A 24,318-nucleotide genomic window follows, 5' to 3' on the forward strand; every position below is an offset into this window, starting at 1 on the left:
TAACTGTTTCATCCATCACAGAGACATAATCAACATAGAAAGTTTGCTCACAGCTCTCTATCTGATCTACTTGCTTCTTCAGATGCTCTCTTTTAATAAAAGTATGTGCCACTTTAGACTTGCAAAGCCTTTTGACATGATTCCACTTTTTAAATTGCTGACATTGCTGCCCAAAAGCTAAACATTTCTCTCATTTAGGTTCATGGTTGCCTCCACAATAACAACAGTTAACAATATGATTGTTCATTGTGGCCCCATTCAGTTTATAGTTAAGGTTGAGTGGTGGCACAGTCTTTGGTTTGTATTGCTCTTTCATCTTAGATTTCTGTTGTACACTATCAACATTCGCACTGGTAGATACTGCAAGCATACGTTTCTCATTCTTAAGCATATTTGTGTGCTTTTCTGTTAGCTCATGAATTTGACAAATCTCTATGTCTTTGCTTAATGCTAAATCACTGTCTTGAAACAAAATCTATCTCATTGCATCATTAACACCACACACAAGCCTGTCTTTTATCAACTCATCTTGTAAATCACCAAATCTGCACATTTTAGCTTTATTTCTCAAATCAGTAATATATGCTGCTATAGTTTCACCAGGCTTTTGATTTCTTGTGTAAAATATGTGCCTTTCCATTGTAATATTCGTTTCAGGGTTACACATTTCTCAGAATTTTGATTTTAAGCACTCATGTTCTTCCTGCATTTCAGCCTGGGTCAAAATATGGCGGGTTCCCCCTCCCCAGCATACACAGAAGTTGCATACACAAGTGAATGTTCCCTCTCAATGGCTTCTGAGCCTCCTAAATTAAGGAGTATAAATGCTTTTGTACATGCGTCTTTAACAGAAAATGTAGCCTATATGAAAATATCATATTCTTACTCAAACACTCTCCAATTCTTAACAATATTGTTATCAAAAAACAGTGGTCCAGGTCTATGAAATCCCACTGCCATAACAAAATTTGTTTAAATGTAAGCATATTCCAGGTACTTGTAATTATGTTCAGCTGCTCAACAATTTCTCCAAAATGGCTTTGTTTCAACACTGTGAATATTCCAGAAACTTTGGATGCTTTGAATAGCTTTAGTTAATGGGGAAAGTAGTAAATTGTGAAACAATTCTGTCGTTTTAGCTTTTTTGTACATTTTAAACATTTTGGAAATAATTTCAAACACTTCTGTATTTATTTTGAATAGTTTTATCAATATGTCTCAATTTCAGACATTCCATTTATCATTTGAATGTTATGAATCTTCGCCACATACTCCACTGACGAGTTCCCTCCCATATATTCCTCCACTTTTAACTTTGTGCCTCATGGCTTGTGAGTTCCTTCAACTTCATATCCCACTTCTAACACCAGGTCGCTTGTCTCATGCATTCAAAAGAGACAATCAAGTTGTGTATGTGTTCAAGAAATTTATTGTAGATGAACACATCAGGAACCGTAACTGGGACATGTACTTAAGCTAACTGATTCACTCATTAATTCAAACAGTCTCACATGTGCATCTCCATTCATGACTGTATTCACTCTGGCTGACTGTACAAAATGGCACTGATCTCACATGTGCTCAGTAACTTATATGCATGCGCTATCTAGCTATAGGGGCTGATTGGTTCAATACACACACTGATCTACAGCCACTACAGCTTACTCTCAAGATTTTGGTGCTTCTCCTTTTAAAATACCATTAAACAAAATCTTCCAGATCATTTTCTTTCCTCCTAACTTCCAGTTTTCCACATGAACACCATGCGTTCCTGGCGGCTTCCCTGCAGATAGATTATATAGCATTTTTACCTCATTACTTCCTATCTCACAATGCAGTGTGTGTGGCTCTAGAAGATTACATCATACAAACAGCTTAGCTGCAAAGCTCATGTTTCATTCACTCACATAATATGGTATTTCATATACCTCCTGCTTTCTTTCACTCAGTCAGGTTAATTATCATTTGATATGGTTCAGTGACTATCCCTGTTTGCCTTTAGATCATCTCCCAGAACAGCCTAAGTGCATTTCATTGCTGTTGCATTGCAAGTGGCTAATTTTCCTTCTTTTGTTATGCCAGAGTTGTAGTCCTTCAACTCATCTCCCCCTAAGTGTATTTCATTGCTGCTGTATTGCAAAGTGGCTAATTTTCCTTCTTTTATTATGTCAGAGTTGTATTCCTTCAACTCATCTCCCCTTCCCCTATACACTTATCTTTCCTAGCAGTCAAAGTGCTAAAGGTAATTTGAGCTGTTTGCTGCTATGACTGATAGCTCATAGCAGGTAACTATACTCATGTACTGTTGTGTTTACTAACAGTACTACTCAAAGAAGACATTGATTTCTGTTGTACCATAGCCTGCAGACACTAACCTCGCTCTTCTTGTCCTCATGTTTAATACATAATCTCTTCTAGTTTATAGCACATTTTGGCATACCTGTCAACTTCTTTGCTCAAAAATTCTTCAAACAGCTAAAACTGGAAAATACTGGTGTGGCAAAGGCCCTAAATTCTGGAATCATTTTAAAATATTACTGAGATTCACTCAACAATTTAAGAGGTTTTGCATCAACATGCAATTTATAAGCAATAACTATGAAACTGTTAATGGTTAATATTAGTGAATGAGTGGATTCTAAGTAATTTGCCTGAGAAAAAGCTTCATGAGGGACAGGGCAAAATCAGGTATATTCTGCACAGTCAGGGACATTTGAGAAGTATGGTCTGAAACCATGTACCTGTTACAGTACTGTAATCTGTACTTGCTCTGTGTAACTTGTCTCTTGCAGCTGCAAGCCTTGACATGCTATCATGACACCACACATTGAGCATTACTGGGCAAGTTTCTAAATCAGTGTGATTGCATTAGCTCTGATTTATTTTTTTCCACATTGCATGACTCAGTATGCAGGGCCCATTCATTTTTTTTCTTCTGCTTCTAGTTCCTTCAGTTTTTCAAACAACTGTTATGCATATCATTTGTTCTCTTTGTTACAAAGTCACTCCCATATTAGCATTTATTGTGTATATCAAAACATACTTTTCTCTTCCATTCCCTTTTTTTTTTAAACAGCCCACTAACACTACATTTGTCAGTAACCACCAACCGTTCTATCTGTACCAACAGTTTGTCATTGATTTTTCAGTTGGTAAGCCACAGCATTGGCTTTTTTGTATACACAATTGCAATGTATTTTATACATATGTTTGCTTGTTTTTTCTTTTTTCTTTATACTTCTTAGTCCACTCTGACTAGATTTTCTTTTTTATTTTCTGACTGGATTTTCTTAACCTTTCTCTATCTATATTGAATGCTATCACTCAGTAATGAACTTTTAACAGCTGCCCAGTCTGTATAGGATATATTTCAGTATTAAAATCATAATGTACTTTCTGCTCTTTAAGATCAGATCATTACTGAAAAGTGTCAGTACACCGGCCCATATACCCAATAAGCAAACAGTAAATAAATAAATAAATGTCCCACAGCCAAACTCAAATATTTCCTGGCAAAGAGGGTAGGATTTCTTATCCATTACTTACTTGTATGACACATGTCTGAGTGCCTGTCTAACTTCATTAAGAAGGTACCAGAATTCACTAGGTTCCCCAGAGCCTACAAAGCTATTACCATATCTTCATTTCCAGGATTCAAATGTTTTAGTACTTCTTACAGCTGTTCCATATTACTCGGTCCAGGGCTGCCCCAAGATGAGTCTCTTGCATGAAAAGAAATGTATCGATCACTAGGCACTGGCAAAAAAAAGGAAGGGCTCTACCACCAGGTTAATGAAACACACCACCAATAAATGAAGTAGCAGGAAAGATAGGAAACAAGAAATGAATCTGACACAATGAGAACTCCACAGCCAATATCAATATATTGTCTACAAAAGTACCCACAAACTGAGGCATACCAACAGGATGGTAAAGTCTGTGGATGCCATCAAATTCAATAAAATCAGAAATATGAGATGTAACCCATTTCCATATCTCACACCAACAGGCACATCCATGACTTCCCAAGCCTTTGTCAGAGGAAGGGAGGGAGCAGCATGACTGAAACCTGCTCAGTTTCATGGACTTCCAAGATGGTTACACACTGACCAACAGCTTCATTTCAGCTTTCCCAATGTGAAAAAAGAAACAGAGAGATAGGGGCCAGCAACTCTGCCATATTTAGTAAATTTAGTCACTGGCTAGTAAGTACACGGTCTGGATGCCGGCAAAGAAAAAACTATGAAAGCCTGAAAGAAAATCAACTAAAACAGGTGAAGAGAAACAATAACTGGGAAGAATCCTGCAAGCTGTTCAGCAAAAGGCAGTTCAAGCTCTAGCTTTTGTGCAAGACATGTCTTCCAGTAATACAGAGGAAAAAATAAATCAAATATGCTCAGAGATGATTAAAATAAATGAAACACTGAAGGACTATATCGACCCAAATAACAAAAGGGTAAAAAAATCGAAGAGGCTTTAAACAGCTATTCAGATGAACTCATAAAACTGCAAAAATCAGAGGCTGAAATGAAGAAAAGGCTCACTGAGTATGGCAATGCTCAAGAAGAGTTACAGAATAGAGCACATAGGGAAAAACTGAGACTCTGTGCTGTGCCAGACAAAATTAAAGAAACAAACTATTACATTTATGAGAGCACAAATAAGCAACTATACTGGTAATCCACAGCAGGATTTGTTAATTAAAGGGTACATTGTGTGTAGGTTTCAAACCCGGACATGAGAAAGCAGCCAAGCTGTGTAATAGTAAAAATGCAATCATGCCAGCAGAAAGATCTAATCCTGATAAAACTGTGGCAGAAGGGCAAAGAATTAAACACTGGAGTCAGTACGGTGCTTGTGGTAAATTATTATTCCCTGTACACCAGGCAAAAGACAAAGTTATCACAGCAATCACAGAATGTTGAGAGGCAGGTGTGAGATTCAAGCTGTTGTATCCAGCTGTCTTCAAAATATTTTTACTGAAGGATCAATGTAATTTTTGATGCAGAATAGGCTAAGGAAGAAATACAAGAGTATGTCCAACAAACAGCAAGCCAATAAACAGAAAGGGGAACTCTGCTTCTCATTATTCTGATAATAAACTTTGACTTGAACCAGATTCTAGGGTTGGGAGACAGGAATGAACAGGAAGAAGACCAGCAACACTGAAATTAGCAAATAAAAGTGAAATTATAAAGCATCAATCACATTTGTGAAATATGGCTTTGCAAGAAAAAGTAGAAAGACTGAACTTCTGTTAACGTTGTTAAACTTGTGTGGTTCTAAAAAGCGTACACCCCACTTCATGTCATTAATGTATGGAAAGACACTAAAAGGAAAAAAAAGTATTTATTTATTTTTATTTTACATTTGTTGACCGGGCTAGTCTAACTGGATACATGTCCATTTTCAGTAGAGGCCCGAGGAGAAAAGCTCCAGAAAAACATTTATACAAAATAAAGATTAATATTGGAAATTACATTAGCAATTTTAAACATTGAAAAACAGAGTATGGAGGGAAAAAAAATATTAAAATTCTATGCAAACCTTTGTAAACAGGAGAGAAATAGGAATGTTGAAGAGGAAGTAGGTAGAAGAGAGGAGAAGTCCTAGAGCAAGGAAATGAGATCAGTAATCATAATTAGTGGGGTAAAGGGTCAAAGTGGACCCTAGGGAGTAGGAAGATAGAAGTGAAGGAGGAGGCAGTTAGTCAGGGTTTGTGCAGGGGCATATCCAGTGAGATTTTAGGTGAAGTTTGAGTCTTAGTTTAAAGAGAGAAAGGGATGGTATTTTAGTTAGGTCTGTTGGTAGGAGGTTCCATTGTTTACCAACAGTATTTGAGAAAATGCTATCACCTGACAAGTTATTAGACTTCATAGTACAGACAAGTAATCTAGCAGAGGAACAGTGAAGTTAGATTTGTGTATGGGGTGATAAGGTTAGTGAGAATCGGAGTATTTTAGGTTGATAAAAGATTTTATGAGCAATGATGAGTTGAGAAAATGTTAGTAAGTTAGGTAATTCAAGCCAGTTGAGTTGCTTAAGATTAAGACAATGGTGTGTTTTGTATGGGTTGCTGGTAGCAAACCTGGCGATATTGTTATAGGCATGAGAAATTTTTTGGAGGTTTGTTCTTTTAAATTAGTATAAATAGATGAAGCATAGAAAGTGTAGAGATTAAGTGAGAGTGGGCAATGGTGGTTCTGGCTTGAGGAGTAAGGAAAGGTTTGATTCTGTATAAGGAACCAATTTTTCTGTTCACTGCTTGTATGGTGTTGTTAATGTGAATATCATAGGAGAGGTTGTTGTCGATAGTCACTCCGAGCAGTTTGGTAGATTGTTCAGGTGTTATCAGGGTGCCTTTGCTAGATACAATAGAGATCAATAGGTGGGGACCTATTGGTAGGTGGAAATAGTAGCAGCTTGGTTTTTTTGGCATTGAGAAGAAGGCAACGTTTTAGGAACCATTCTTCAACCATTTTAAATACCCTTTGGGTTATGTAGTGGAGGTCTGAGGTGGAGTTAGCGGAGCATATAAGTGTTGAATCGTCGGCATATTGAATACAGGTGGCCTCAGGGACTGCAATGTGAAGGTCGTTGATAAAGAGAGAAAAAGAAGAGGTCCTAGAATTGAGCCCTGGGGACTCCTATGGAGACTGGTAGAAGGGATGACAGTTTATTTTGCCAGACAACTGCTTGTTGCCTATTGTTAAGGTAAGATTTGAACCATTGAATAGCTGGGGGGTCGAGGGCCAGAAGTTCTAGGGTATTTATCAGTAGGGGATGGTTGACCATATCAAAAGCCTTTGACAAGTCAATGAAGAGAGCAGAAGAGAGGGTGCTGTTATTACGGTCTTTATTGATGGTATCAGTGAAGGATAGAAGGGCGGTGGTGGTGCTGTGAAATGGCCTAAAGCCATGTTGGCAAGTAGCCAAAATATTGTGTTTCATTAAGTGGTTAAGTAACTGATGGTGAATACATTTTCCATGACTTTAGCTAAGGGTGAAAGAAGAGCTATTGGTCTGTAGTTGGAATAATCAGTGGATTTTCCACCTTTATGAAGTGGGATGATATGGGAGACCTTCCAAATATCTGGGATGATACCTTCATTAATGGTTCTATTTAGCAGGATGGATATGGGAAAGGCAATGGAATTTGCTGCTATTTGCAGGTACTCAGCAGGTAGTTGGTCTGCTGAGGGGGAAGAAGGTTTAAGCTTTATGAGGATTTTATAGATAGAGTTAGTAGAGATGGGGTGGAATGTGAAAGTTGGTAGGGTTATGGAACTATGGGAAGTTAGGTTCATATTATCAGAAGAAAGCTGGCTAGCCAAGGACTGGATGGTCTCTGTAAAGTAAGTGTTGAAATTATTCGCAGTTTGGAGTGGGGTGTTTTGGTCAGCATCATGAGGAGATGGTGTACTACAGTGACCAGGTTTAAGGAGACTATTGATGCTTGCCCAGAATTTCTGAGGTTGCTTTTGGTGAGTTTGTTGAAGCTTGCTATAGTAGTTCTTTTTGTCAGATAGTATAGCCCTTTTCGTCATATTTCTTAATTGTCTAAAGATTTGTCTATCAGGAGAGGTTTTGTTAGTTCTCCAGTTATGCCAAGCCTTATTTCTTTGTAGTATTTTATTCTTAGTTTCAAGTGTTAGCCATGGGGCTGGTTTGAATTTCATTCTTATAGATCGTTGGGGCGCATCCCTATCTAGGATGGCAAGAAATTGTGAGTTAAAATATGTCACAGCTTCATTGAGTGGAAGGTTTTTAACAGGTTTCCAATCACAAGCTCTAAGTTCATTCTGGAAGTAAAAAGAAAAATTGCTGTTCTTAACAGTATTTGTATAAAATATTTCATGATATAAACTATATGCTATATAGCAAAACATTTTCAGTTATTGCTGTATGTGATAAAGATACTAAAGTTAGCAAGTGCCTTATTTTTTAATTTAAAAAATGTAGGCACTGCAATGTAAAAAGGGAAGAAAGCCTAGACAAAAGCATGTTTAAGTGGGTCTAGGACTATTCACTGAAAGCACATTTCACTGAAAGTCAAATGATGTGCACAAATCACTGAAAGCTAAATTCACTGAAAACACAATTCACTGAAACACATTTCACTGAAAGTTATATATAGTAAGGGGGAGCACCAACCCCCACATAATTTGGATATATATTATGTTCAGAAAAGAGTAATTTATTGGAATTGTAAGTATCCATGTATATAGTTCAAAATATTTAAAATAGGTGGGGAGCTACACCTCCACACCCCTCAATGTGGGGGGCGGTGCTCCCCACACCCCCATACTATATACAGCAACTCCAGGGTCGCACTACAGTGGGGAAAAAGCCATATATAACTTTCAGTGAAATGTGTTTCAGTGAATTGTGTTTTAAGTGAATTGAGCTTTCAGTGAATTGTGCACAGTCAAATGTGTTTCAGTGAAATCTACTTTCAGTGAATAGTCCTAGATCCATATATATATATATATATATATATATATATATATATATATATATATATGGTTCCCATTCAGAAGCCTGAAACATCATAAGCCTGAAAATCAAAATCCTGAAACCAAAAGCCTGAAAATTCAGAATCCTGAAAACTCAAAATCCTGAAAGCCCAAAATCCTGAAAGACCAAAATCCTGAAACTCAAAATCCTGAAAACACAAAATAGACATACTGATGTCATTGTGGCTTTGCTATTGTTAGCCCTGTGGTGTTAGGTCATGCATTGGGGTCAGGTAAGTGTGCGGTTGGTTTTATTTTAGGGTTAGGGCGGTTTAAGTGAGTTAGGGTTAGGCGCAGGTTAGGCATGTATGCAATAGTGACAAATATTGGGGTTAGGGGTGGTTTAAGTGAGTTAGGGTTAGGGCGCGGGTCAGGTGAGTGTGCGATAGTGACGGACCTTAGGGTTAGGGTTAGGGTCAGGGTCAGTTGGTAGATATTAGTGTCTTTATAGTGACATATTAGCATTATTTGTGTTTTCAGGATTTTGAGTTTCAGGATTTTGGTCTTTCAGGATTTTGGGCTTTCAGGATTTTGAGTTTTCAGGATTCTGAATTTTCAGGCTTTTGGTTTCAGGACTTTGATTTTCAGGCTTATGATGTTTCAGGCTTCTGAATGGGAACCATATATATATATATATATATATATATATATATATATATATATATATATATTCTTTAATATAATATCACAAAAATATGTTTTGATGTTCCTGCAGGTAGTCTGCCAAGAAATGCTATACAATTTATGAATTAAGAATTCATATACATTTCTGCATCAATAATATGTTCATCTGATAAATAAAAAGGAAAGAGACACATTTTCATATCCTAAAATAAGATTATTTCAGAACTGTTTTAAAATTACCTACCTTCCCTTTTTTATGGTATTTCGTCCAAGTAATGGCTCTAAAACCGGATCCACAGTTTCTTTAATGTTTTCTATCAGGACAGTGTCACCACATCCTAGTGCTCTCTCAATGGTGTCTAGGTAACTGTAAATAAGAAACAAATGAGGAATCTCAACAAGAGGTGCCTAAACCAACAATGTCAACACTAACTTTCAGTTTCAGTCTACTGCATGTTCCTGGCAGTAGTTGTAATTTCTAAATGGACTGGACAGCAATTTTGTTCAAAACAGTAAATGTTAAACATTGGAAACAAGTAAAAACAAAACAGCAGTAATTATATGTTTGGTGAATCTGTGTTTGTACCAACAGTACTCACTGAGCCTTTGAGAATGGCTGGACTATATGCTGGGGATATTACAAAGTAGCTGGGTTGCTTCTGAGCCAGATGAAGATGAGTTCCTAACAGTGGATCTTCTGCCACTGCAGAAAAAGAAAGATACTGCATCCCCCCAGAAGCCAATTATAAAAAGGCAGTCAGAAACAAAGACATCGACTGTACAAAAAAAGAAGTTATGTTCTCACCATAATGTTCCATGTGAGTTGTTCATCTTGCCTTTGTTCTTACACGTGGGTACAGAGCCGATCCATCGGCTCTGAGTCGGCCGCTTTCCAAGCTCATGATCTTTGAGTAGCTCGAGGCACAATCCCTATCCCATGATGCTCTCTTACCAACCCCAGATTTAGTTTGCCGAACCCAGCAATAAAAAATACAACTAAGAACCAAAAATGCAATATGTACATATGTATATAGCTATTTATAATTAGCTAAGAGATATTCTGGCTGGAAGGAAGGGCACTAGTCAGACCAACCAGACCAACAGTCATACCAGTTCTTCCAGAACCCAGAGGGGGAATGTGGGAGGAGTGTAAGAACAAAGGCGAGATGAACAACTCACATGGAACGTTATGGTATGAACATAACTTCTTTATGTGAAGTTGTTCAATCTCGCCGTTTGTTCTTACACGTGGGTAGTGTCCCAAGCACCCTAATCCTGGGCGGCTCATGGGAGTACATTCCCGAGAACGGTGGAACCAAAGGATGCCCTGTCCACTTTGTAATGAGTGATAAACATATGAGGTTTGGACCAAGTAGCAGCTGCACAAATGGTGTCCAAAGGTAAACGGGCTGCGTGAACCAGAGACGTAGAAACAGCCCTGGTAGAATGAGCTTTCTTCTACGCGCTGAGGTAATAGCCACCAAGTAAATTGTCTTCCAAGAAAGAAACTTCAGAAGACAAGATGACGGGGGAAGCATAAGTTGAGACAGCACCAAATTTAGATTCCAGGGAATAACAGGATGTCTGATGGGTGGCCTAAGGTGATGAGTCTCTTTCAAAAAAGCTTTACATAATCTGTGGGACATAATGTTAGAACCTTTGCATCCCACATGAAAGTTGGATATAGCATCCAATTGAACCCTTATAGTAGCAGCTGCCGCACCATCGTGAAAAAGCAAAGTCAAGAAATCCAGAATACTATGAATAGGAGCGACGTAGGGATCAATATCATGCTGAGAAGCCCAATGAACAAATCACTTCCATTTGATGTTGTACAGTTTCCTGGTGGAGACTTTATGAGAAGAAACTAGAATATGTTGTACCGCAGAAGACAATTTATATGACCTGGCTAGGTTGGGAAGTGGAGCAGCAAAGCTGTCAGTTTAAGGGAGAAAAGAGAGGGGTGAAGAACTCCTGACGAATGAGTCAGAAGGTCTGGCAATGGGTCCAGAACCCAAGGTTCTTCCACTTGGTATTGCTGAAGGAATGGGAACCATATCTGCCGAGGCCAAAACGGGGCTATCAAAATAATAGTCCTTCCCAAGCATTTGGCTTTCTGTAAGAATCTGGGGATCAGAGGGGTTGGTGGAAAGGCATAAAGGCGACCCGAGGGCCAATTGTGTATGAGCGAATCCCTTGGGCTGTCCCCTGGCGGAGGGTACAGGGCAAAGTAGCTTCTGCATTTGGCATTTATCTGGGACGCAAAAAGGTCGCAGCAAGGCTGGCCCCATCTGCGGAATATCATCTCCGCCACTTGTTCTTTGAGGGACCACTCGTGAGGCAACAGAATGGCTCTGCTCAGTTTGTCCGCTAGCATGTTGGATGACCCCAGGATGTGCACTGCTATCAGAAAGCATCCGGTGGATACAGCCCACTGCCAAATTCTCAGGGCCTCTTGGCATTAGGGGTAAGACTTGGTTCCCCCTTGTTTGTTGATGTACCAGACTACTGACATGTTGTCGGTCAGTATTGCAATCGTCTCTCGAGGTAGAGAGTCGTGAAAGTGTTGCAACGCTAGAAACACCGCTCTAAACTCTAGGACACTGATGTGCAAATGGGATTCCATCTCTGACCAAGTGCCTTGGACAGTTCTTCCCTGAAACAGCCCCCCCACCCTATCAGGGAAGCATCCATGGTCACTGTGGCTGAGGGAGGGGGAAGTACAAATGGGCAACCTATAGTTACCTGGTGGCTGTTCAACCACCAAAGAAGGTCCTTTTAGCAAGCATTTGTCAGTAGAATCTTGAGTGACATTGGAAGCTGTTGATAAGACCACTGTGTGAAGAGCACATTGGAGTATCCTCATGTGCATTCGTCCCAGAGGAACAGCTATGAGCGTCGCTGCCATGGTGCCTAACAGCTTCAGAACCTGGAATGCAGGAACTCTTCTTTCCATTAGTAGGACACTTGACTTCTTAGAGAGATTACTCTTGCTTGAGGCAATCTGACTAAGGTGGTGGTGGTGTCTAGATCTGCTTCTATAAAGGAAATATGCTGCGATGGTGATAAAGCAGATTTTTCGAAATTTATGGTTATGCCTAACTGGGAACACAGGTTGATTGTGTAATCTCTGGAACAAATCAGTTGATGCCTGGTGGTGGCGGTGAGGAGCCAGTCATCCAGATATGGAAACATGTGGAATCCTAACCATCTCAGGTGAGCTGTGACCACTGCCATGCATTTGGTGAACACTCTGGGGGCTGTGGTGAGACCAAAGGGCAGTGCACGGAATTGGTAGTGACTGGCCCCCAGCCAGAAATGCGAGTGATCTCTGGATGGTCTGGCCATTTTGATGAGGTGGTACGCATCCTTGAGATCTATAGAGCACATCCAATTGCTCATTTCTAGAAATGGTAATATCGATTGAAGCGTGACCATCCGGAACTTTTCCTTTTTGACAAAGGTGTTGAGTTTGCTGAGGTCTAAGATGGGCCTCCAGTTCCCCCATTTTCTCTGTAACTAAAAAGAACCTGGAGTAAGTTCCAGATCCTATCTGGTCCACCAGGACTGGCTGGATGACTCTTTTTTCTAGCAGCTTGTGAATTTCTATGGCTGCTTGATGCCGTAGACTGGGTGGAACGTCTGGAATTCTTGCACGAATAGAAGGGGATTCTGAAAAGGGAATGATGTATCCTCTGGAAACTATGCTTTTTACCCAAGAATCTAATGTAATTCCTAGCCAGGCATCTGGGTATAAAGCCAAGCGACCCCCGACTGCCTCCAGAGCAGGACAGTCGGGCCTCCTCTCAGGAGCGCTGATAGGGCTTGCCAAGGAACTGCTCCCTGTCACCCTGGTTCTGCAGACCCCCTCTGCAACCTGGGTGGCGTCTACTGTTATAACCCCCTCCTCTGCCCCTGGAGGGGGGTTCACTATGTGTGTTTCGGAAAGCTCCTTGGGGTTTCCGGAACCACATTTTTCCACCTTTCTGCCATTTGGGGTATGGTCTAGTAGGGGTGGAAAAACGGACTCCTACGGCAGATAGAGTCTTTCCCTCCAGCTCACACCTAGTGAGAGTCTCCTTGACTTTGGATCCAAACAAGGAAGAGCCATTGACTGGGGTGTTGACAAAGGAAGACTTGAAGGCTTCTGCAAAGGAGCATAAGTGCATCCAGGATTGTCTCCGCAGAGCTATCGTTGAACCTGCTGCCCAGTTCGATCCATCGGCTGCATAAGAAATGAGCCGCATGGACAAGTTCACAATAGAATTAAGGGTGTTAAGTTGTGCCATCACCTTCTCAGAGACAGTATCATCTGTATTGCCCTGCAGAGTATCTCCAAGCTCTTTGAGGAGATCTCGTTGAAGATGGGTAAAATGGGTTAAATAGTTAAGCGATCTCATTGCAAATGTTGCAGAACTAAAGATGCATTTCCCATATCTGTCCATCGTCCTAGAGTCTCTGTTAGGAGGATGGACAGAAGAAGAGGTTTCTGACATCTCTTTGTTGGTGGCCACCGCCACCACCATGGCATCAACGGGAACTCCCTTAGTAAGAAAGAACCTGTCTTGAGGGGAGGTGATAAATTTGTTGGGTCTCCAAGGGACCGGTTCAATGGAATCAGGAGACTCCGACGCCCTTCGAGTGACCAAATCCATTAATTTGTCAAAGGGCAGAGAAACCCAGGAGGTGGAAGGTTGAGACCCAAAGGCCTTCAGGAGCACTGACTAATCCTCAGTAGGGGTAAGGGACTGCCAGTCGCCCCTCTGCCTTAGTATTTCCAATATGTCTGCAAACGAGACATCCTCCAAGGGGGATCATGAGGACCCTTCTGATTCATCTAAGTCAGTGTCTGATGTTAAGGATTCCTGAGGGGAATCCAAATGCCTCCTCCTGCACACTCTCTTCCTACGGACATCATCAGTGGGGGCGTCTGGTGAAGTCTTCGTAGAGCAGGGGTCACCCGATGGGGTCACCTGAGGCTCTGGGTCTCGACACTTTGTAGGAACCTGTGATGTAGAGACAGAATGTGGCCCTTTAGGGGAGGAAGAGGAAAGATCCAAAGAGGTAAAGGTCTTTGCAGACATGACCCTCCTCATGGCATCGAAGGCACCGGTGTCTCGGCCCAAGGAGTCTGCTGGTTCTGAGGAAGACGGCAACCTCCTCAGGGCTGAGGCCATGGGCTCCAAACCAGAGGACGGATGCAGAAGCCCCGAGAGGGAGAGTCGGAACCGAAGTCTCAGTTCGACTCTCTCCCCCGGAACCAATGAGAGAACAGGGAGGGTCGCAGGCTTCAAAGTCAGTTGAGACGAAGCCGAAAGCAATTTGGCCAGAGCCGGGTTTTCTAAGAGCCTCTGCAACACACAGTCCACTTCGATGTCTGAAAGGGTCCTGGAAGAACGGGTTAAAGGATCTGAAGAAGCCACCGACCTAAGGATCGGAGACTTCAACACTTCTGACACCGGTTCCAACACTGGGATTTGGCTCCGAGATATGAGTTCGGTGCATGGCTCCGAAGACTGAGGAGCCAGCAACCGAGTCTTCCCAGAGGTGCTCAGAGCAGAGGACCTGGGCTCTGAGGACACCTTTGAAGACTTCAAACCCCTTTGAGGACTTGGAGGTCTGGTCAGTCTTGTCCAATGCTTCCTGAAAGTCTGGCTTCAACAGCCCTCTATCCATCAACTTCCTTCGCCTTTCTAACATAACCCTGCTGCTGAAGGAGTGGCAGATAGAGTAATCCTCTTGTAAATGTACTGGCCCCAAGCAATACACACAAGAAACATGATTATCAGTAATGGACATTTTCTGCCTACAGGTACACCTCTTAAATCCCGATTTCTGTTTTTCGGACATGAGAGAATCAAAACACGAATTATCAGATCTCTGATAATATATATCTAAATAACAGAATTATCAGATAAACAACTCTAGAAAGTTCAGATCCCTGAACAGCAATCTAATAAGATTAAAGTAATATATATATATATATATATATATATATATATATATATATATATATATATATATATAGACAGATAATAACACCAGTATGTTTAGATCCTAAATAAATAATCTAAATATGCACTCTATGTGACAAACAACAAGGGGATAGGGAAAGCAACCTGACAGAGCCCTGTCAAGTAAAACGCCAACTAAAGGATGGTCAAAGGCCTAAGAGCAATCACTCCAAGTTTTAGAAAAAAAAAACAAATATAACACTGCAGTTAACTCACTGAAAAAAAGCAAACAGCTGAAATATATCTAAAGAACAGTGTTATCAGATCCCTGATAAACTATATATATATATATATATATATATATATATATATAATTATATATATATATATAAGAAATTTGTCCAAAGAGAAGAAAAAAAGGTTACTGGCCCGAGCTTCTCCGAAGATCGCGCGATCAGTTGCAGCGGCAAACTAGATCTGAGGTTAGTAAGAGAGCATCATGGGATAACGACTGTGCCTCGAGCTACTCAAACATCTTGAGCCTGGAAATCGGCTGACTCGTACCCACGTGTAAGAACAAACGGTGAGATTGAACAACTTCACATCAGAAATTAATGAAACAAATCTGGGAGGAAACAAAATGATTTAAAAAAAAAGGAATGCAGGGCAAACATAAATCTCAGTTTTATAAATAGAAAGTAATGACATCATGGTATCATTGAGGATTATAACTGCAAATCATGCTTTAAAAATAAAATTACTTATCATATCAGCAGACTTCTGAACTAGAAGTGAAAACTGCATGAACAAAATGCAACCGTGGAATGAAAAAATGAGGAAAGAAAAAAGGAAATGTAATCAATACAGAGACAGAATAAATGCCAAGCCTGACACCACTGGTAACAAAACCCAATTTATGAGACTCAGTGGACTTAGATTCTAAGTGTTTCCATATCTTCTGAATGACCCCATCTCTTCCTTCAGTGACTCAAACTGAGTGAACTGTCTCCATAGAAATTTCTAAGAATTGTAATTTGCTTTGTGCTGTTAAAATGTTGGTTTGCCAAACAAAAGGTAACTTGGATTTGTAGTCTCTGAGTATTAAATGATTAAGCCTAGATGGTATATAGTGTTATGAGGAAACATACCAATGCTAAGTACATTTCATAAGTTTCCACTAAAATGTGGTTCTGAGCACCTGCTTTATCAGATCTCATTCTACACAGTGCATCATTTACTTTCACTTACTTTACTGCATTTGCACTTTCCGAGTCTTTTCATCTGTGCCTTATATCTAATTTATCACATTTACACTGTTTTAAAGCAGTTTATTGATTAAATGCATGTCATCACTGTTTAACTGTATTTCATTGCTATTTACTGCATTTCATTACTGTTGCTGGCAGCCATCTTGTGTTGGTAGGGGGCTATCTTCTCTGCTAGTGAGAGTAGCAGGGCTGCCTGGACCTTGTCTGGCACAAGCTGACTGGCAAAGAGAGCAGGGGCTAGCAGGATTGGGTAGATTACTGTGTTACTAGAATCTTCTATTTTTTTATGGTATTTAAACCCTGAGTTTGAGCTGGTTTGGGCTTGTTTGCGTGTCACACACCGCAGCTGCACTGTTTTTAACCCATTACGAAGTATTCCAGCTACAAATGTTCCCTTAGTAGCACTTGTGTGATCACCTAGTAGTACTCATCTTAGACCTTCCACCCTTTACCCCCTTAGCTCTCTCTGGCCTCTCTCCCTCAGATTCTGACAAATACGGATGGAGAAATTTCCTATGGTTTCTCCTGCCAGTCTGGTTGATGTGGGCATCCCTGAGGCAGTTTAGCAACTGCCTCATGTACATGGGTCACCTTCTACTACTACCACCTAGGAACACCATCTGTGAGTGATGCAATTACATTAAGAACCTAGATTCTATGCTCTCTCATCACAAGCCAGTATATCTGATGACACTAGAAAGGTTGTCAACACAAACACCACACCTCAGACACCACCCAAACCTACACAACACACACCCACATATGCAGAGGTCCTCAACAAAAACAAACCCAAACAAAAGAGACCTCCGAGGCAAAAACACACATGAACTCCACAGCCCACCACACCACACATAGTTCACACACCTGTGTCTCACAGCCACTAAGACCTAACCGTAAACCCAACATATTAGTCATAGGAGACTCCATTGTGAGACGCACAGATGTGCCCCTCACCAGGCTGGATAAGGATAAAGTCACAGTTAGTTGTTTGTCAGGGGTCAGAATCTGCCATATCACACATCCAGTCAAGTCTCTCAACAACACGTACTGTTATGACTCTGTCATAGTCCATGTCGGCGTGAATGACTTGAGACTTACCTCCCTGGACTACATGAAGAGAGACATGATCGAGCTCGATGAATATGTGTCCCAGGCAGGTATGTCCCTCGCCTTAAGCAGCATTCTGCCATCACCCAGAATGATGTTTCAATACAAACGGAAAATGATGGACTTTAACAACTGGCTTAGTTTCTGGTGTCATTCCAAGGGGATCCAGTATAACAACTGGATTAGTTTCTGGTGTCATTCCAAGGGGATCCAGTACCTGACAGCCTGGGAAGACATAATCAACAGACCACGATACTTTGCAAGAGATGGCCTGCCTCTGTCGCCCTTGGTATTCAGGCAAAGGCTCTTGCCACCCCTATAGTGCCTTTTTAGGCAATGCCATGAGGTAAAACTACCAACATGAAAAGTTCATCAAAATGCAAATTAAAGGTCATGCTGCTAAATGCTAGGAGTCTAAACCTGAAACTGCACTCAGTGCAAGCATTTTTAACCGTAGAAGATGTTGACATTTGTGCAGTCACAGAAACCTGATTCAAAGCTACGGAAAGCACCTCAGCCATACCAGGTTACTCATTCTGTCATACAGTCAGACCCCAAACTGTGGGCAGTAAAGCAAAAGGAGGTGGAGTTTCAATGTATATTAAAGACATACACACCTCCAAGCTGGTCAAACAGTATGACACACAGGAGACACTCCAGGTGCAGTTAACTGTTGACAAAACCCCCTATTCATAGCTAGCTACAGGCCCCCAATTTTGACTCAAGATGCCCACTCCACCTATCTGGACCTCTTCAAATTTATCAGGATTCAACCATTTACCCTGATACTGAGCGACTTTAGCTATCCAACCACAGATTGGAAAAACTACTCTTGCCAAAACACAAATGCCCTCAGATTCCTTGATTTAGTCAATGCAAATGCCTTAGACCAGTTGGTCAGCACTCCTACAAGAGGTGATAATATCTTGGACTTGGTATTAACCAACAGAAGTAACCACTGCAGCATCCCTACTGTATCATCCTCCCTGGTAAGATCCAACTACAAAGCGGTCACTTTCGAAGTCTCCATCTCCCCAAATCCCCCCTTGCTACGTTCAAACATAAAAACTTCTCCAAAGCTGATTACAACCTCCTGAGAGAAGGTATAAACAGCTTCACAGCCCCTCCCCCTCTGTAGGAACTGGCACAAATGTCCAAACCTATACCAAAGTACTATACAAGCATTTATATAGCTGCATGGAATCAGAAATACCTGACAGGACAAAATCCTCCTCCTCAAGGAAGAGTAAACCTATCTGGTGGACATCTGCAATAAATAAACTCTATAATAAAAGGAAAAAAATTGCTGTCCAGGAGCAAGATGGATAAGGTGCCTAACTGGAAGCAACCTCTCCTTAGCCTGAGCAAGCAAGTAAGAGCACTAGTGAAATCCTCCAAAGAAAACTTTGAGTCCAAACTAGCTACATCTACTAAAGACAATCATAAGAACTTCTTCACATATGTCCACAATCTCAAAGGAAATACTCAGATCTGCTCAGAATTGGTGGTCAAGAACACCACATGCACAAATGCCGTAGATATAGCCAACCTGTTGGCAGACAGGTTCAGCGAAAACTTTACCCCTCTGTCCCCCCATCAGTAAATCAGGACATCCCTAGCACCTGCCCACCTACCTTTATCTCTAGGAAGCAAGTCATCACTGCCCTCTCAAAGGCAAAATATACAGCCTCCATGGGACCCAATAACATCCCAGGCTGCATCCTACATGAACTCTGGCAAGAACTTGCAGCACCATTAGGCACCCTATTCAACCAAAGCCTGAGTACCAGTTTTAACCTAGCAGATTGGAGGACAGCCACTATCATCCTTTTGCACAAAGGTGGTGTGTCCACCAATCCAGGTAATTATAGACCCATCAGACTGACTACGCTGATCTGCAAGGCCATGGACCTCATTAATAAGGACATTGGCAATCTCCAAGCACTCAATCCCACATAGTTTGATTTCATCAAGGGGAGGTCATGCCTGTTACTTTAGTCAACTTCTTTGAGACAGTCACCAAAGCCATGGACAAGGGGAAGACGGTGCACACCGCCTACCCTGACCTGGCCAAAAACATTGACACTATTCCCCACTCAGGCATAACAGACAAGCTTTCTCAACTAGGCATTGATCAGTATGTTACCAGATAGGTAGCAAACTGTCTCACTGATAGAACCCACCTATTCAAAATTGGGGAAGCCACCTCATGCAGTAGACCCATAACAAGTGGTATACCCCAGGGATCGATCTTGGGGCCTGTTGTTTGGGATATTCTTTTCTGAGGTGCAGGCCAAAACCAGTGGGCTATGGCTGACCAAGTCTGCAGATGACTGCAAGCTGGGTGCTGTCATCAGTTCCACTAGTGATGTGAACATCCTCTAAGAGGGTCTCACTCAAACAAATGGCTGGTGCCAGATATATGACCTCAAACTTAATGCCAAAAAATGCATCATCATCCCCTTTGTGGACAGTGATGCGCCCACAAATTATCACATTACTAACAAGGTCCTAAGCACACAATCAGTTGCGAGGGTCTTGGGCACCAAGGTTGATAGCAAACTGACTTCTGACCACCATATTGCCTTCGGTGTATGGAAAGCTTTTTACATGGCCCACCTTATTAAGAAGGATATCTCATCCACAGACAAGGAGGTCATAACATCCCTATATTCTTCCCTTATAAGACCCATTATTGAGTACAATGCCCCTTTTGGCATGTACCTCACAAAGCACATGCAGAAGCTGGAGACCACAGAGGTTTCTCACCAGGAGAATCCAGGGCCTCAAACATCTACCCTGTACAGATAGGCTAAAAGCACTGCCCCTCTACTCAGTATCATATAGACATCTCAGAGTTGACCTCTGTCTGGCATACAAAGCCATCTCAAACCCCGCCTTGATGGGACTGTTGCATATCACAAGTCAAGCTCCACTTGAGTAACCTGCACTCGTGACCTTAACCTGGTCTGTGACATCAATAGGAGTTGTTGGTGGGACAGATTTGTGTCCCAGAGACTTCCCCTTTTGTGGAATAGACTCCCTTCTCCACGTAAAGCAGAGTACCTCATTAACCCTTTTTAAGCACAACCTGGATAACTGGATGGGGAACAGAACATACACCCTTGGGATTTCACCTGTGTCCCTGAAGGACAGGGGCATCGGGTGCTGACTTGTCGGAACATGGGCCAATTCTTGGCTAGGCTTGTAAGGGCCTCAGAGCCAATAGCCTAGTAACTTCCTATGATCTTATGATCTAAAAGACTCTCAGCTGCTAAAACACATACACTGTTTTGCTACTGATGCTGTTCTAATGAGATTTGGATTTCTTATTTTAATATAGCAGTGTTATATAACATACAAAACAAGATCAGTGGAGGGTCAGGAGAACTAACAGAGGACTTGGGGGGGGGGTTAAAAATAAGCACATAATTTATCTTACAGCAAAAAAACAATATGGTAGTGTAAACTAGCTGGTCCTCCAGTAAAATAATCATGCACAGAAAAAACAAAAATGAGGTACCAGAACACAGCAGTTAAAAATAAATATTTAATCCAGACAGAAAGGTGAGCGCTTTCGCAGCCAAAGCCGCTTCATCAGACAACTACAAAGCATCATTTCTGGTTATTTAAAACAAATGCCATCCAATCACAGATAACAACCAATTAAGAATGGATCAGTCGCATTTAAAGATACATTATAAAATTCTAAAAATGCCAGTGGAACTTAGGACTTGAATCAATATGCTGCCTCACTAAATGTCTACTAATTAAAATAGGTCTAATAGAGACCTACTATGGGAAGGAGTTACACACAATTTCTGGATGACTTAAATAAGAGCACTGACTTCTTAAGATTCACTGCCAATATTTCAACTGAGTCTATTGAGTTTTTGGATGTGAGAGTCATTAGAAAGATTATAGGTGAATTCACCACTGAAATCTTTCGGAAGGAGTGCTATGGGAACACTTATGTTCGCAGACAAAGTATGAACCCAAAACATGTTTTTAAAAACATTATGACAGGACAAGCACTAAGAACACCTAGATTAATGGCAGATGATGCTGTGTTTTTGAATGAACTCCATGCCCTTGAGCATAGATTCTCAGAAAGAGGCTATGGCAAGAAAGAGATTGGATTGTTTACTACAAACACGCTTAAGTTGAGAGGTAATGAAGGGAAACCATACTTTCCTACTCCCACATATCACAGCAAAGACAGAGCGATGAAGCCTAGCCATATGAGGGTATCAGTAACATATGCCAGCAACATTAGGCTGTTACAGGATATTTATTCTAGGAATTGGAATATACTTACATCAGATGAGAGAGTGGGGTCATTGGTGGGAGAGGTCCCCAAGTATGCATTCAAGAACAAGAAATCTCTTAAAAGGTTGCTGTGCATCCCTAAGAATGGGGAGGGTTCCACTATACAGCCACCTGAACAAACACATGGTACCTACCCTTGTGACACTTGAAATTACTGCCATCTCATTCACAGTAGAGCAGGTTTTCAGCACCCAGATATGGGTAAAGCTCTGAGTTTTAAAGTTTTAGCTGACTGTAATACCACCAATCTTGTTTATTTAGCCTATTATACATCCTGTCAGTCATTCTATATAGGAATGACCACACAGAGATTACGAGACAGGATGAGAGAGCATGTCTACAACATCTCTAGGAAAGCAGAGACAAATGCTTTAGCTAGACATTTCATTGTGTAAAGTAATACACATACCTTTAAGTTTATGGTAATAGAGAAAGTGAGGTTAGGGAATAGAGGGGGTCCTATTAAAAATATAGTGGAAACTAAAGAACTCGAATGGATCATTAGGATGCGGGCAAATATGGGTAAAGGTTTGAATGATAAGGTCTCTATTAGACTTATTTTAATTAGTAGACCTTTAGTGAGGAAGCATATTGATTCAAGTCCTAAGTTCCACTGGCATTTTTAGAATTTTATAATGTATCTTTAAACGTGACTGTTCCATTCTTAATTGGTTGTTATCTGTGATTGGATGGCATTTGTTCTAAATAACCAGAAATTATGCTTTGTAGTTGTCTGATGAAGTGGCTTTGGCTGCGAAACCACTCACCTTTCTATCTGGATTAAATATTTGTTTTTAACTGCTGTGTTCTGGTACCTCCTTTTTGTTTTTTCTGTACATAATTTATCTTAAATAGTAAAAAGACATGAACAGTATCCCAAAAATGAGCAGAATTTAGTTATATAGAAAAGATAAAGTTCCTTTAATATATTACTAATTTTGCAGATCTTAATATTCTAAGTAAGATCCTTGTCTAATATGCACCCCAGCTTTTCCAGAAGAAGTAATTTTCTTGCCTGCAACATAATAACTTTTAAGACTGTTTTAACGTATGCCAGACATTACCAGAACTTTTGGCATTCTTTTTGGTCCTGCTGACACATTTACAAGGTACTGTTAATATCTCTCACAACAAAAGGATATGTAATTGGGAACACCACAGGTTTCATAGGTTTAGGGAATATATGTGTTTGGACCTTTAGGGCCATCTGTGAACACAGAATCCAATACGTTTGTCATAAATGCATTTGTGTCCACCCTGGACTCTAGATGATATTCAAATATACTCATAGTTTTTGACTACCTTATATGTAATAGAAGCTTGTTCTGGAGTGCTGAAATTGTTTGACTTCCAAACATATGCCTCTTACTAGTTTTAACAATGGCTAAAGAGAAACAATATATTACTGCCTCTCAAGAGTTCTAACAACAATGTAAACTTCATGCCATAAGGTAATTCGGAGGGTGAGTTTATGCAATGCCTTAAATCAGAGACATTATCTACCCCTTACATGACATCACATAATTTCAGAAACTTCAGCCATGTGTTTTAGGTATGGAACACCACACAGTCTCAATGATGTTCCTAACTTTTCCTCCCTACAGGTGATATGCTCTTTCTCCCTCAGTACAGAGGGGTTCAAGCTATGATTTGCAACCCCTAGTAACATTACAACTTAACTTCTGAGGTAAAAAAATGTATATATATATATATATATATATATATATATATATATATATATATATATATATATATAAAACATCTTCCATGCAAACCCCCTTAATAAATATAAAACAGTGAACAACAATAGTGCAATAACATCAGGTTTTTGTCTACATTTGCAAAGTCTTCCCCAAAAGTGACCTACATATCTAGAATACATCTATAAATATTACTGTCTGAGGCTACCTTCCACCTTCATACAAAATCTTGTCTCAAATACCAAAAAAGGTATCTTCAGGGGCACAGCTTCCTTTTCCCTCCTTACATTTTCATGAAGCACATGTACTGAAACAAAGGATATTATAGGTTAACCAATAGGATGTTGGCAATCCATAATTCTGGGGGGAAATTTGAAAACATAACATAAGTCTGTTGCTTGTACTTCTCTAATACATAAGACACACAGGCAGGGGGTTTGTTTAGATGCTTTAATATATAGAAACACATCAGTATGGACAGCAGCATCATAAAGTATGAATGAACTAGTTAACAGACAGATCTTACATACATACATGCTTACATCTCAACAGCTTACTACAAAATGGCAGTCAGACTTGCACATGCTCAGTATTTATACACCTGTGCAAGACCTTGGATAGCTTCTTAAAGGTCAATACACACATACTGATCTACATCCACCCTCTTAAAAAGATTGCCCTTTGAAAGAACAATATTCGAGTTATACATGCATTAGTATTTACATTAGAAACAAAACACAATGTTCATGTCCAAGTTGCTTCATATATGTCACAGAGTTTAGATATGTGACCATATCTTGTAACATAACAGTGTGGACCA

General features: G+C 40.5%; 1 protein-coding gene across 1 annotated transcript in view; it reads right to left on the reverse strand.

The window, feature by feature from the left end:
• The window catches only part of DNAH11 (dynein axonemal heavy chain 11), a 4,606,558-nt gene that overhangs the window by 1,135,130 nt on the left and 3,447,110 nt on the right, over positions 1 to 24,318 (reverse strand). Inside the window, exon 65 of the mRNA XM_044065542.1 lies at positions 9,385 to 9,507. Coding sequence (XP_043921477.1) covers positions 9,385 to 9,507 — 123 coding nt within the window. The remainder of the gene's footprint in view (positions 1 to 9,384; positions 9,508 to 24,318) is intronic.

Source organism: Protopterus annectens, chromosome 3.part0 (assembly GCF_019279795.1).
Source record: "Protopterus annectens isolate FY-2018-M chromosome 3.part0, PAN1.0, whole genome shotgun sequence".
NCBI classification, from domain to species: Eukaryota; Metazoa; Chordata; order Ceratodontiformes; family Protopteridae; genus Protopterus; species Protopterus annectens.